The sequence below is a fragment of the Homalodisca vitripennis genome, chromosome 4 (assembly GCF_021130785.1).
Source record: "Homalodisca vitripennis isolate AUS2020 chromosome 4, UT_GWSS_2.1, whole genome shotgun sequence".
NCBI classification, from domain to species: Eukaryota; Metazoa; Arthropoda; class Insecta; order Hemiptera; family Cicadellidae; genus Homalodisca; species Homalodisca vitripennis.
Window position 1 is genome coordinate 78,160,207 of NC_060210.1, and position 15,167 is coordinate 78,175,373.

General features: G+C 40.3%; 2 protein-coding genes across 4 annotated transcripts in view; both read right to left on the reverse strand.

Moving 5' to 3' along the window:
- LOC124359574 (GATA-binding factor C-like) overlaps window positions 1-15,167 on the reverse strand; it is a 97,251-nt gene that overhangs the window by 19,025 nt on the left and 63,059 nt on the right. For all 3 annotated transcript variants that reach the window (XM_046812448.1, XM_046812446.1, XM_046812447.1), the window contains exons 3-4: window positions 6,044-6,153; window positions 5,135-5,398 (exon numbers count right to left, since the gene is read on the reverse strand). In XM_046812448.1, coding sequence (XP_046668404.1) covers window positions 5,135-5,398; window positions 6,044-6,153 — 374 coding nt within the window. The remainder of the gene's footprint in view (window positions 1-5,134; window positions 5,399-6,043; window positions 6,154-15,167) is intronic.
- On the reverse strand, window positions 278-2,940 carry LOC124359575 (cathepsin B-like). Its single transcript, XM_046812449.1, has one exon. It carries the CDS (start codon window positions 1,391-1,393, stop codon window positions 416-418), a length of 978 nt encoding a protein of 325 aa, XP_046668405.1. The 5' UTR covers window positions 1,394-2,940; the 3' UTR covers window positions 278-415.

Genomic DNA, 15,167 nt, shown 5'->3' on the forward strand with positions numbered 1-15,167 from the left:
AAACTTTTATTTGAAAAGATATAAATATGAACCCAGTCGACCAAAAGTGTTATACATTTGCAGAATGCTTTGAACTAATTAGATATAAGTATATAATTAGTGCGAATTTGGTTTGGATAAAATATACATAATGTATCCTTTTCTCTTCAGCACCCCTGACATTTTAGAAGGAATTATATACAAAATTAATTGGTTATGGACGAAAATAAAATAATCTAAACTAGAGTTATATAATTTAAGACTGGATGACGTAGCAAAAATGTTACTAAACAAGAAATGGCTCTAAAAATTGCCTTTTTTATTCAAATGTAATATAATTTGATTCAGTATGGTTTACACACTGTCTCGAATGTCTATATTAGTTATAGGTTATAGACAGCACTCCGCACAAAAAACGTACTTATTGCACAACACATCAGGGGTTGAGAGCAAACACCCTGTTCTCGAGATGACAGCCGTTGGTGTTGATGGCCACCCTGAGGATGCCGCGATCGCCCCAGACCGGACTCCATGTGTTGACGACCAGCCAGTAGGGGGTGCCCGCCTGTGTTCCCCAGCCCACTATCTTGACGGGGTGTTGTGCCAGCAGGTGGCCCGCGGTGTGTGAGTACACTCCACTCTTGTACACCAGCAGATCCTCGTACAGGTCCATGACCGCCGCCACCGGTCCTCGGGCCACCAGCTCGCTCTGGATGACCGCGGTCGTGTTGGCCAGGGAGTAGGCGCCGCCCGCCCGCCGCACGTCCTGGTACGGTCTCTTGTTGTAGGAGCTGCGGCAACTCGTGCGACACCGCGGGTTGAGCGCTCGCACCGCGGGGCAGTCCAACGCACCCGGCTTTGGGCACCCGTAGATCTCGTACGGGTGACATCTGTAGCTCGGGGCTCCTCTCTTGCCGAGGTAGACGAGAGCGTCGGACACGTAACCTCCGTAACAGTTGGTCCCGCACTCCTTGCAACACGACAGCACGTTCTGGGCGGAGATCTCCGTGTTGCCGCCTTTGGTCACACACAGTCTGTCCGTGAACACCGCGGAGGCCACCATGGCCCAAGCGGACGCGCAGTTCCCCTGGTCCCTCACCTTCCCCACGCCCTTGCACCTCTTCCACACGACCCTACCGTCGAAGCTCTCCGGCAAGTTACCGTTCACGTCCACCGTCCGTTGAGGCAGTCGCTCGTGTCTCGCGGGCAGTACACTCAGCATGTTCTTGACAAACGAACCCGGCAGGAAGTTGCGGCCCGCGCGCCATTGGTCCTGCGCCGCGTTGATATCCTGCCAGAACTGCTCACTGTGGATGTTACTCTCGTCCAGGCTCCGGGCCCAGGGAACCAGTAACAGTAACACTAGCACACACCGAGTCGGCAACATCTCGACGGGACCAGTGTTTTCCAACATCTGTTCTACCTGCTCTGTACATTCCGTACTTGACACGCTATCTTTGAGTAGGGTACACTTATCAAGTATCTATATTCACTTGACGTTGCCACTTCGTGGTATTTACATATGCTCCATTCATATGACGTATTGTCTGATCCGACGCAAATTGTAAAATCCATTCAGATCTAAAACCAAATCGTTATCCATAGGAATTAGCCTACACTTATTTTATAGCGATTATGGATAGCTAATAATTATGTTGAAGGAATGAATATTCTGTAAGGCATAATCTATTAGTAAAGTCACCTGCAATAGCACATAGGCAGTGCTAAATAAGGTTAATTTTTCATACGTGTACTGTACATACCGTACAATGCGAGTAGTAAGTATCTTAGCCTACAACAGGGAGACCAGTCAGAGCCTAGGCTGGCGACTGACTGTATTCAATTATAACTGCAGGCAGATATAGCAGACTCGAAACTTATATTGGACAGGTAAACAAAGTTGGAGCTGAATATGTATTTCGTACAATACTATAACACAAAAACTACCCAAGAACAAGTATATATTCGATAAAGCTAACCGATTTAGATGACTGGAAGAGGTCGGCCGTGCCCCAGAGCCCTCCCGGCAAGTGTCACATTTACAAACAAACCTCTATTAACCACAACAATAAACAGGCAATTTTTTGCGACGTGGGCGACAATATATTAGAAAGTGTTTATTTTGTGGAGCGAGCCGTTTAGACGAGTCAATAACCCGGCCGTGGCACCCCGGGGCTGGGGTCCACCCTAATAGCTCCACTTAGCGACCATCTCCTACTCCACTATAAATAGAGCCCTCAAAAACTCATATAAGGGCCTGTTTTCTTTTAAGTATCAATACCACATGAAACTAACAGTCAATCGTTTGCTTATTCTGCATTTTAGTGTTTGTAAATTGTTGCGTAAAACGCTAAGCTTCAGATATCACATACATAAATACCATTGTACCTCTGAAATATTGCATTATTACAAATGTTCTTATTGCTACTTCGGTTTTTTGCGCTCTCTCTCACACTCTCTTCCTTATTCTGACTCTCTAATACATTGACAACTAATGTATTTCTCGAATTTCCAGCGCAATAATTTTAAACAACACTAATTTACAGCTTCAAAATGTTAAAACATCCTTAAATCTGGTTTTAGTGGTGGTATATAACTTTTCATTGTTTACAATTCAAACTATTGTACATGACAGGAAAAATTATAAAATATGTAGGACTATACATTTCATTCTATTGTATTCTTGTTTTAAGTGTTTGTTGGCAGCCCAAACAATAGAATAAGAAATCTGTAAGTATAAATCCCGTCTAGTGTAACTCCGCACCAAAATAGTGCCAAGGAATGTGAAGCGGTTGTCATTTCTTTGCTGACCACCAGCTATTCTCGCTACAAAATTGCTATACTCAGTACTGCATGCTTGTTAAACATGATATCTTCAAACACAGATGATTGAAATCAAACTTAGATGTGTTTATTGCAACAAACGATGATACTTATAAATAGTTACACTAATATTATAAATGCGAAAGTTTGAATGTTTGATATGTGGATGTTTGTATGTTTAGATGTTTGGAGGTTTGTCCTCCAATCACGCTGAAACTGCCATACGGATTGTGCAAAAATTTGGAACAGGTATAGCTTTTGGTCTGAATTAACATTTAGAGTGCTTTGTACCACCCATAACACATTCATTTCACCAAATTAAGTCGAATTCAAATTGAAAAATTAGTTTGTTTACATTCGAATGTTATGATAAGAGCGAAACGTATTTTGACAGCTGTTGACAGCTATACAGTGCCAAACATCATATAATAGTTAAGTTAAACTCTGATACTATTTACCACGAACTTAAATAATATCTACCTGATGTATGCCCACTTACGTTTAAAAGTTTTTATAGGATCATATTACATCATAATTGCTTTTAATAATTAATATAAGGACTTTGGTTCTAAGATTGCGTGCGAAGCCACGGGTAACAGCTAGTCTTCTATAAACGTAACACTGGCAAGAGTGTTGGGCGCGGGAGCCGATCTATATAACAAAGATAGGAAGATGATACTATAATATTAGTATGTAATCTACAGTACCACAGACAACGTAATCATGAAAGGATATGATCTTGTGTGTCTGTGAGTAATGCGGAAGGATATGGGCCGATAAGAGCGGCAGAGAGGCTGAGACAATATGACGGCTGTAGCTGCTGGACTATCGCTGACAGCATGACATGACTCATCTCACCGTGACCGCGCGCTCATCAAAACAATGACAATGACACGACCCAACTGTACAGTTGTTGGTACAATAAGGTACTCTGTGTTTGTGTGTCGCTACCTACCTGCTGCTTTTGGAACTACTACTGTCGGAAGTTACTTACAGGTAGTTCACTTCAAACACTGGATGTAATATAATTCCGTTGGTAAAAGTACAGCAATGTTTAAATATTTTTGAACATTTTATACGCATCAATGTTGTACAAATCTGACAGAGAAAAGCAATACGTTTTTAATACCCTGCCTAACAAGGAACATAATTATGTAGTATGAAATATCAAGTTTTTAAAATATGTAACATTCACGTTTTAAGTGCTCATTATCGTTACCTTACGAGTCTCTCCTGAGTACATTGAATTATAAAATGTTTCTTTGAAATTATCACAACAAACTTTATTTCAAAATGTACGGGAGTCCAATTACGTCGATTTAGTTATAATACATTCACTCACGCTATTCCAAAAATAAATAATATGATAACATGTTCCACAAGGTCAAATGTGTAATGGTCCTAACCCTTCAGAAGTAACAGCAGACCACGACAGGGTTAAGTGCTGCGGTTCTGCGACGAGCAGCAAAAAAACGAGTATGGGGCGGGCCATGTGCCGCGGACCCAAATATTCCAATTTTTCAGTGAAGGTGTCAGATTTAATGGGGGTTGCGACACCATAAAACGTGAAACTTCGGAACGAGGGGTCGCGGTCGGAGGGACCTGCTGGCCGGGTCTGGACAGATAGCGAGTACACGTCTTGTGGGTGTCCGTGACGTAAGAGGTGGATGGCCTGCTCCTAATGTCTCCCTCAGGACAATCAATAGCAAGCACATTAAGGTGTTGACAGATTCATCATCCTACAGTGACACCGGGTCGCTGACTCTAGCTCTCTAGCCACCTCCTCACTTTCTATTTCCTTCCATATATTCCCGACTCGTAGGGGTTTACACAGGAAAATCCGAACCAACTAAGCATTCCCTTTCTGTGTGTAAAAATGAAAATATCTAACCGATGTTTTTTATTAAAAATAAATAATAAATGTGTGAGTATATTTATAATTTCCATTTTCACTCATGATAATTTACAATAGATAACACTAGAGCAATAGGATTTTAGTGTAAATGAACAGTTAGTTTTTAAATTTTTAGTGATTCTGAGAAGGTCTTGAAGAAAGAGAATAAGGGCTGAAAAACACGTGTGTAACAACACCCGGTTTCGAACAAGGGGTTGTAAAAAGATCCCAAACAAGCAGATCTTTATGATATCAAAAATAGAGAGTGGAAGGGCGAACCTAAACAAACACATAAATCTCCGGGGATCAGCGAGGGTGGGGTCCAGTCGGGGTCGACAGTAACGACCACAGCTATGATAGCTATATGGACCCGGGCCCTCGGCCAGACAGTTTATGCGGCCCAGGTGCACACACGAGAGGGATGGAATGGTAACTTACTGGCACTGAGTTGAGAGGCGGCACTGCCGAACCCGTGAGTAGCCATGCTAGGGCGAGCGCGACCCCCGCTGCTGTACTGTCCGTCCTGGCTGTACTGAGAGGTCCAGGACTCCGCGGCTCCGTAGCTGGCACCGCTCGGGTACGTGGTGGCGGGCCGCGCTGGCACGTTGTAGGGGTTGAATCGTTGGGTGAAGGCGGGCAGGCTGGACGGGGCGGTAGAGCTGGAGGTCGAGTATTTGGTTGGAGGAGAGTACTCCTCTGTTCCTGCATCAACAACAGTTCTACACTATTACCATGAAGAGCGTTCTGAGACATGAATACATATAACATTTATCCCCATGGAGACTCACGTGCTTCCCTAAATATAATTGAAGTGGAAAATGTACTCAAAATAATTAATCTACCCTATAGCAAGATATTAGTTACCAAGACGGTAATTAATAAGTTTGACATATTCCACTTTCAGTATTACAAAACTATATACTGAAAGTGAAAATTTAATTGAAATATATTTATGCTGTACCAAACTACTGAAAGGTGTTCAACTCAGAGTATAAGCTGAAAACACAGGGGTTCATTTTAATAGATTGCCAGGTAAGGAACTAAATTAAATCCAGAATAGTACGGAGCGAGAACTCTTGAGACTGCTCACGAGCTATCTGTAGTTGGCAGGAGGGGCCCCTCCATCCCCACTCTTTCTCTCCACCTGACACGCAAATCGGTAACTATATCCACCTGGTCTAATTCATTGATTAGTGGTCATAAGGACCATAATGTTCTTACAATTAATTAAAACTTAATGCCTAAGGAAAACGTATCTACTGTATCTAAATACGCATTTTTTATGAAGATAGTATGAATAGACATATAGTCGTATTTCGACTGTATGGTGAGGTCAGGGGTACTCACCGGCTGCCTGGTTGTTCCACATGCTCTGCGGGCTGGAAGGACTGGTGGGCTGAAAGTACGGTTGTATAGAAGGGTTGGTATATGTACCACTTCGCTGCCCATAAATACCGCTGCAACCAAATAGTTTTAGTTAGTATATTCCATTGAATGCATGAAACATTAATGTGCAAAAATTTTTGCAATGTTTAGAATTACCTTGGTTTTTCCATTATTTCGATTATTAACCTTGAATCGTGGGTGACCCGATCCGGATCTAGGACTGAGAGTTCAACAACTTCGCGACAGCGATCGACAACTAGAGGAGGTGGGGAGGGGGGATGTCAGTGCGGGGCACTCCAATAAACCGCTTTATACGAGAGGTACGTGCCTGGAAGAATGGTTCAGGTTCTTGACTCGCCTGGACTCGGTCAGTGCACGTAACTCGGGAGTAGCAAGCAGTAGGGCAACTCTATGAGGATGTCATCCGATAACACTGCAAGTACCAACCGGCTGCTGGAGACCACGGGTCCTTGGGCGATTTTAGATTTTTATTTGAAACCAAAGTATTTCACGTGGGTTTGACTCGGTCACGGTCCCTTTTATTGTTATGCTTCCACGCCATCAGAGAAAGACACGAATGTGCGTACAAACTTTTCAAAATTGACACAATTTGGCAATTTACATAATTAGTAATTGTGAGAATCAGAGCATCACTATGGTCAAACGTTCCAACCTGTAGTTCAGAGCCCACGTACGATTCTGGGGTCACAGACGTATTAAACAATGAACATTAAAAAGTGGACTCACATTAGACGCCAGCACATCACAGAAAATCCCTCACCAATATTCGATGAAACATTCATCCAAACACAATTTATTCAGTGATAAAGCCATTCTCTTAAAATCAATGATAAAAATGCAGCTGGTGCAATAAAAAGGCAAAATAACTTACTATGGTCTAAATTACTAACGTGAGAATATTTTGACATCAAATAACCATTGTCACGACTGTGAGCTCCCTGTCATGACATGATAAATAACTAACTCGTACGCGCAATGCCATCAACAAAACCGTAATGAAACACACAAACCAACGAGACACAAGCACGTACAACATTCGGTGGTATGTCCTTGGCAACTGCGACTGTTCAGTTCGAAGACACAATACGAACACGCGATCACAACGGTAAGGTTCTATATGCATTCCGGGTAAACAGTAACGTTAATCACTTCAATAAACCTTCCCTGACGAAACGCTGCAATAGAGATGTCGGAAGATGGCGAGCCGAGCGCAGTGCTGGTGCACGAGCGCAACTCACGGCACGCGACTGAGATGCTCGAAACCGGGACGTGCCGCAGGCAAGGTCGCGGCCAGTCCTTGCTAGGGTCACGTCGAGGCGGCACGTCTAACTTATCAACTGTTGATTGTTTTCCACTATGATAAACCATGGCAGTACAGCGGCTGTTCGGCGCTCACAGAAACTGAGCAAAGTGGCTTTCTCGCACAAGGCCCTAGCGCTACGACTGATAGCAGATACCCGTTAGTAATTTCGTGGAAGAAGTTACAACATGTATTTAGACCCATTGTAAATTTATTTTGGCCACTTTTGTAACTTACTAAAAGCATTTAATGGAAAACTCTTTTCAAATGAATTCATAAGCAAATAACAGTTAAGTGTGCTACAATATATTACAGGATTCTAAGTGCATGTTGCTGTATTCCACACTACGGGCTACATTGCAGACCAGAGAGGTCTAGAAATGGACTGTGTGAGGGGAGCTGAGAGCATGCTATGTGTAATTAATAGACCTGCATTTGTATACTCGAAGTATAACTGGTAGGCCTATCACTTTTTATAATTGTTGAAACTGAAATATTGTGCAAGGTATGTTATGTTCTAATTTTTTTCTTCATAGGAATGAACATCTCGTAATAAACTCCCACCAAGGGGAGCAGTGGCGTACCTAAGGGGAGAACATGAGAGTGATAGAGCCATCTTACCAGAAGCCCCTTAATAAAAAAAGTTCATATAACAAAAATTCAATTTGTTTCAAATTCAACAGTTAAATGTTTAGATTTGATTTAAGCCCATTAAAATTATTCCAAATATATTCAATTCCTTCCAGAGTTCTTCGATTAAATTCACGACCCCTCCCCCCTCCAACCCAAAGGCCTCCTTGCACCACAGCTAAAAGCAACTATTTTCGCTTACCGAGCGTTACACTTCTACTTTTAAAATATAATTTCCTGAAGCAATAATTGACCAACGATTCTAACATAAACACCTACAAACACGACATACAACCCACTACTGTTACGTATCCATTCATCATAACCAAACAAACAAAATCCAAACAAAGCTCAACATAAGACTTGTGCTTACAACACCTAATATTGCTTTACACGACATGTCTAAGTCCACTTTCAATCTCTACTACCTCAGTATAGTAACCTTGTTAGTGTTTTCAATTTTAACTTATTTAAGTTTCAGCATTAATTCTGTCATTGATTTAGTCACAGAATTGCACAAACAATATTGACACCATGAAAAGCGTATTATTGATATGATTGTGAAATGATGAACACAATTTTGACCGTCGCTTCTCTCGCCGATAACTTGGATGGACCCACCGTGACGAGCTCGCGTTTTGTCTTCCTCCCATCAGATCCGGGAGATGGCGGCGATGCTGTTGTCTGTTGGGAGGGGAGCAGGGCGGGATGTCAGATCGGCCGCCCACTGTTCTGTAATAATAGCCTTTGTGCGGCCGCTATGAGAGAGGGGCGCCCAAAATATGCAGCGCGGCCCTGGGCTCTTTATTGTAATAAAGCCCCCCCCCCCCGACCAGGCGGCCATCGCTGAGTAACACTGTTCCGCTAGTTGGTAGTTAGTTGTCGGCACGCACCAGGAACTCACTTCCACTTGACACTGCTCTCTGTTCTCACCTGTGACATTTGTCATTTTGTAAACTCGCTCTTGTGTATCAACTGCGCCTAAAGTCAAAATCTATAGATTATTGTTGTATAACACATCATTGTTTAATACTTTTGTTGGTAGTCTAGGGTGTGCAGCTATTATTTGGAAACGCCACTTATGCGATGCCATCCCTGTGTTACTTATACCTGTACGAATATTTGACAACATATCGTCGGTCGTTTCAATTTATACTGGAACGTTCCACAATGAAAGGAAATTGAAGTATAATATTTCGTTCTCCACAATGAGACGTACTGTAATCATGCTTACCTTAAATAAGCAATTTCCAGTGAAAATACAAGCGGCAAAACATTTTCTTGTGGAAGATGATAATTGTATATTTAGAAAACATTTCTGTTACTGTACTGAGAAAAAGAATAACGCGAGAACTGTAACGACTAAGCGATCAAATTCAATTGACCGACCAAATTTAAGTAAAGATTTCGTAACCTTTTATCAATGGTACCAAATTGAATGTTTTTTAATGGAATCTTAAATTTTACACTAGTATAAATCTATTCGGTACACTGGTATGAGATGAATATTTAATAACAAAACCAGTGTCTGCAATGAAAGCGTGAAAGCCATGAGGACGATAGAACCTTTTTAAGCACGAGAATAAATACTTATGTTTCTCCCTCACCACCACATCACTCGTAAACAAGGTGAAAATGCATATAGCTAGTAAAATAATGATCTCAATAATGTTTGATATAGAGCAAGTTATGATCTATAGTGTTTTAATGCTATGTTGGTGCAGACGGTTTAGCAGCATGGTTTGCAAAGAATATGTACAAGTGGTCGGTGACTCACCGGAAGTGGGAATGAGCAATGGTGTCAAGATTGTGACCGTGCCTGTGCCCATAACAACCCAAAATGTCGTAGAGCTGTTCTGTACCAATATGTTTCACAATCCAACATTGCAATATTGTCCAGTGTTAGCTAGGATAGAGCACAGGCATTCCTGGCTGACTCATTCACGGAACGTCGCGTCGGGAAGCTCAAGCGTTTCTGAGCTGGTTGGTAACTTACATGGGAATACTTCTAGTATTCGAATTGGTCAACAGTGCACTCTGGAATCTAAGGGTAGGGTACGATAAGCGGACAAGGTTTTTTATATCGAAGAATGAAACCATCGATACCTAATATCGCATCTCAAATCCTAGACTATCAATCGATATAAAAGTATCTATAGTCCTCAATAACAATCATATGTTTTAAATTAAAATACGAATTTAATATTTACAGTTATCAAACAAATTATTATAACCAAAATTAGGAAAACTGAAGACGACCATATTTGCTCCTCTCAGTTACAGTTGTTTCCCACAAATTTTACATAATGGGTTTTTCGGTACGAGTCCAACATGTTGAAGCCACGAAAAACACGTCTTATCATCTTTCAAAGCAATGTAGTGTAGTTTTCTAAAATTGACTGCCATTTTTAATAATTAAATGTTACGTATGTTATGTAAAATTGAAATATTACGTTACGTGTATTATTTGAAAGTGTTTACAGCTGTTGATATAGATTATTTAAGTTAATTGTTCAAAATAATTGATTGTATCGACTGATTATATCGATGGTTAAGTAATATAGTTTGCCAATTTCGATATAAAAAACCGGGTCCGCTTATCGTACCCTACCCGAATCTAATATTCTAATAACTTATAGGAAACAAATATGCAAATTTCTTACTGTAAACATAAAATCTGAACTAGTTTATACATAAAAATTCTTAGCAAATGTTATATTTTTCAATAATCACAATATCGGGTATACCAAAGGTTAATTGAGATATAAATAGTGCACTTAACATGAAAATATTGTACATCAAAAGAACAAGAGGTGGTTTACTAAAGCCGTAAAGTCCTCTTATTGCTTCAATGGGAACAACACCCCCTCACATGAGGTCTCGTAATAAGGTGCTCTGAAACATATTCAAAAAGAAAAAGTTTGTGGAAAATGAATCCGTGGTATAATAATGAGTCAGTGATTTTTAACACATTTACTCTACAATCTTATACAAACAAATTTATAAATCGTGATTTGATGCGCATCAAACATGTTATTTTATTGTGTGTAATATGTTCTCAGACCAGACATCCATATATTCAAAGACAATTTTTATCAAACAACGTTTTTTTAATACAATGTTCTCCATTATATTATGGTCATCGTACATGCTTTTTGCATATAAATGGAAATAGCCTACGTACAACTCAATACGAACCTTCCCCTTTACTCGATAGCTGTATTTAACATCAACGAGTAACAAAAACCAAACATTATGACAATGAACTCAGGTTTCAACTTTAAAATAATTCTTATTGGAGGGATTTTTATTAAGTTAGTGTCAAATGAATAAACTGTAACTAACCGTTTCGAGTACCAGTTGGAGAAATGTGGCATACGAGGTCTCCCGCACTATCAGTGCTTGGAGATGTCATTTTCAAATGTCATTTCAAACAAAATTAAAATAGCCCATAGTATTCCTCAGGCTTTTAACCTGGGACCTCTCCTGTTTTTTTCATTTATGACAGTGTATTTAATTCAGTTATCCGGCTTGGAAAACTGGTTCAATATGCCGATGACACGACTCTATGTTTTAAAATTAAATCAATACAAGAACTGGAAACCACCTCTTTCGTGGAATTTAACGCATGCATTCAGTATTTCACTGAAATCAATCTGAAAACATAAGTTATCAGTCAAAAACAATTGTAGTAAATTACGGTCTTTTTAGCTTGATCGAGTGGTGCGTCCGCCGTATTTGTGGACGACCTTCTTGACGAAAATAATTCCACAAAGTTTTCGAAAATGATTCTGGCCGAAGGACTGACCTGGAGCGATCACGTTGACAGTGTCTGTGCTAGTGTTTCCTCAGGCATCTATGCTTTGAGCAATCTAGAAAAAGTGTGTTTCCCAGAAGTTTTCAAAATGGCCTACTATAGCCTAATCCATCCTCATTTTGAGTGTTTTGAGTATTTTGATTTGTGCAAAAAACAAAATGGAGTGCGTCTTTAGACTCTAAAAATGGCTGTCAGAATAATTGGAAATTTGAATTACCAATTCAATTGAGAGTCGTGTAGGGAATCTTTCGGGGAGTTGAGATTGCTGACTGCCTTGCCTCTATATTTTTGAGGTGATCATGTACTACAGATCAAGGTGCGCCTTGATTCGTGGCAGGAACGTTCGTCAATATAAAACTAGAGATAAAACTACCGCAAGAATTTTGTGTCAAATTAATCAACAGACTCCCAGAAGAAATCAAAATTTCCAATAATCAAAATCAATTTAAAACGCGTCGTAACTCCTTTTGGCGTCCAAGGTAGAGAAAGCCTCTGTTGGTGAGCCGCTGGGATGTTTGAGAGTGCTGGATCTGAGGTCAATGCGATTGTGTCTTGAATGTGTAGATGAAACCCTGAAAAATTGACTAAAGTTATTGACGATTGCGATACGATCGATTTGCTTGCTTTCAAAACATTTGACACACAGACGTCAGTGACTGTGCTGTAAAGGTGACTTACATGCGGACGTATGGAGGAATGAGCGAGGGACGTGCTGTAGCAGCGGTCGGCCGTCACAGTAAGCGGGTTACTGAATCACTTATGACTGATTTTGTTGTGTACTATACCTTGCTGGCTGAACGCACAATCAAGCAATCGCTGTCACCTGCACTTTCTACCATTTACCTTTGATGTGAAAAGTCATATTAATTTTATCATGGATCATTGATCAATTATCGATGATTTTCAACGAATTAGTGGTCTGACACTTGTTTTAAGTAGTTGTTGTTTTAAAGTAACCTCATTTTTAAGAGCATAAACAAACGTAAAGAATGGTGAAAACCAGAGATCACTATATAATTATTATTCAAAATAATATCAAGTGTTACTAGAACAAAATTTTAAAAACTCACCATGTTGCCAAGTCAAATCAATGTTCACACTGAAGCCCTGCTACTATTTGGCAGAGAGGCAAGCGTAGGGTGAGCTATTCTTCGAATGTTGCATTTTTTGTGGCCATAATGTCAAAAACTACCAAATGGAACTTCCTTTCCACATACCCAAATAATATATCCTTATATAAACGTTAAAAAATAGAGGGTGGGGGGCCTGACTTTTTATTCACACTGTATAATATCTTAATTCCTAGAGAAGCGAAAGAGGTGATAATAAGCGAGAAGGATATGGACATTGTTTTAAAAACGCAACGTAATTCTATAGGGTACTTTTAAGTAACCACAGGAAATTATACTATAAATTTAAATAATTTCAACAAAGGGCTTGCTGCATACAAGTACAGGGTTTAGTAAGTAAGCTTCACGCAAACCACTGGAGATATTGAGATACACACCATATGAAATTTAAGAGCAAACATCAGATGCCTAATTTAAGATTATACTAGGCGTATACCGGAGTCATGAGTAGTTTTTTTTTAGTTTCTCAGGTCACACCCCACCGAAAAAATTTATCAGACACCGGCCACCCACAATCAAATGAAATTGTCAGTATTAACCTTGTTCCAAGTTCTTTACCAAATACAATACAAACGTTAAATCTAAATGAAATGGTTAAATTGCAAACAACTATAGCGTAACGAAGCTCACTAATGTCTTATAATTTTCTTTTCAAATGCATGCGCCGTGTGGCAGTAGCTCGGAGAAGTGTATACGGGGTGGGGATTGTTTATGCTTGGAGTACCACGGGTGTAGGTTTTATTCCCCATATTGTTCTAATGTTTGACTTGTCACGACCGGCTTTGTCGTCGCTCCTTGCTCCTTTCCTTACTCGTGTTGTAACACTGTGAAACTATACGGCATAACTCTTCCAGTATAACAGTCACTGTCTATTTCCCTGCGTTTGCTCCACTCTGCCGGTACCCTGTCTTCCTTACTCGCACTAGGCCGTAGTCAGCGCAAGTTTTCTGTGACCTTCAACTCCGTAGTTAATGTCCGGACAGCCGATGTACACGAATTATAATAGTCCTATTATTTGTTTTCGCTAAAAGTAATGATCTTGATAGGAATGAGACATTAAAGTGCTGTCGGCCGGTACAGTAAGGTGACCTGTGTGAGCGGGCGGGGGGGGGGGGGCGGGTGCGGTCGTGCTGGAAGCAATGAGGAAGCAGCGCAACGCAGCTGAGGACACGCGTGCCTAATGTCACATTGCCTACTGTGCTGAACAGTGCCGTGTGCTCTGTCACTGGCACCCGGGCAGTTGCTTAGTAGCCACTTTACATAGCGGACCTCGTACACGAGTTCACAGCGTCCAAGAAGCGATCATAAGTGGATACAATTGAATTTATAACTATTAAAGGCCCAATAGGACTTTAACTTGAAATCGTATCATTGTACGTCCGTCTATGTGAAAACCCTTCATAGAAAGGTCGTAAGACTTGAAACCTGGTATACGTATATTAGCCTCCTCTTGGAGCAAGGAATAGCTCTATTTGATTTTAGAGGCAAAATAAAGGCCAGCCCTTCCATCTGTTTAACCGTCTGTACGCCACCTCTTCCGTTATTTTCTTGCAGATCTTCCGTTGTATCCGTTAATTATTGTTTTATATTGAAAATCCAGATGTCTCTCTGTTAGATATGCAAGTGTACGAAAAATGTGTGCATAGAATGCTATTAATTGTGTTATTTACAGAAGTTGGATTTTTATGAATTGAAAAGTCTAGTCAAAACTAAAGGAAGGAAATACACCCAGAATAGTGAAAAACGTTATTAACGCCTAATACGTCTAATTTAGACTAAAAGAATTCTTCATTATAATAGTTATATATTAATTTAATATTTCACCAAGTTCCATCTTATGCCATACAATTTGGCTATAATTTACAGCCAAATTTCTAAATATAATCATTTGAACGAATGGTTCTTAGTAAAATACTAATCACGAAGTTAGTAATAAAACACTATAATTCTTTAGCATTTGCTGAATGTTTACGAACGTTTGAGCGAATGTTGACAGGTTCAGGGCTGTGAATGAGACTTTTCATTAATTTTTTTTGGAGCAGTGGCTAAGATCCCTTTAAATATCCTCCCTGAATGTAATTTCAAAAATAGATTACGAAGTGAAATATAATTAGTAGCCAACAAAACAAGCGCAGAATTCCAATCGTTTCGAGATGTAGTAGTGTAATTCAAAAAGCAACGACGAGT

Excerpts from the sequence above, each read along its gene's own strand:
- LOC124359575 (XM_046812449.1), bottom strand. The coding sequence starts at position 1,393 with ATGTTGGAAAACACTGGTCCCGTCGAGATGTTGCCGACTCGGTGTGTG.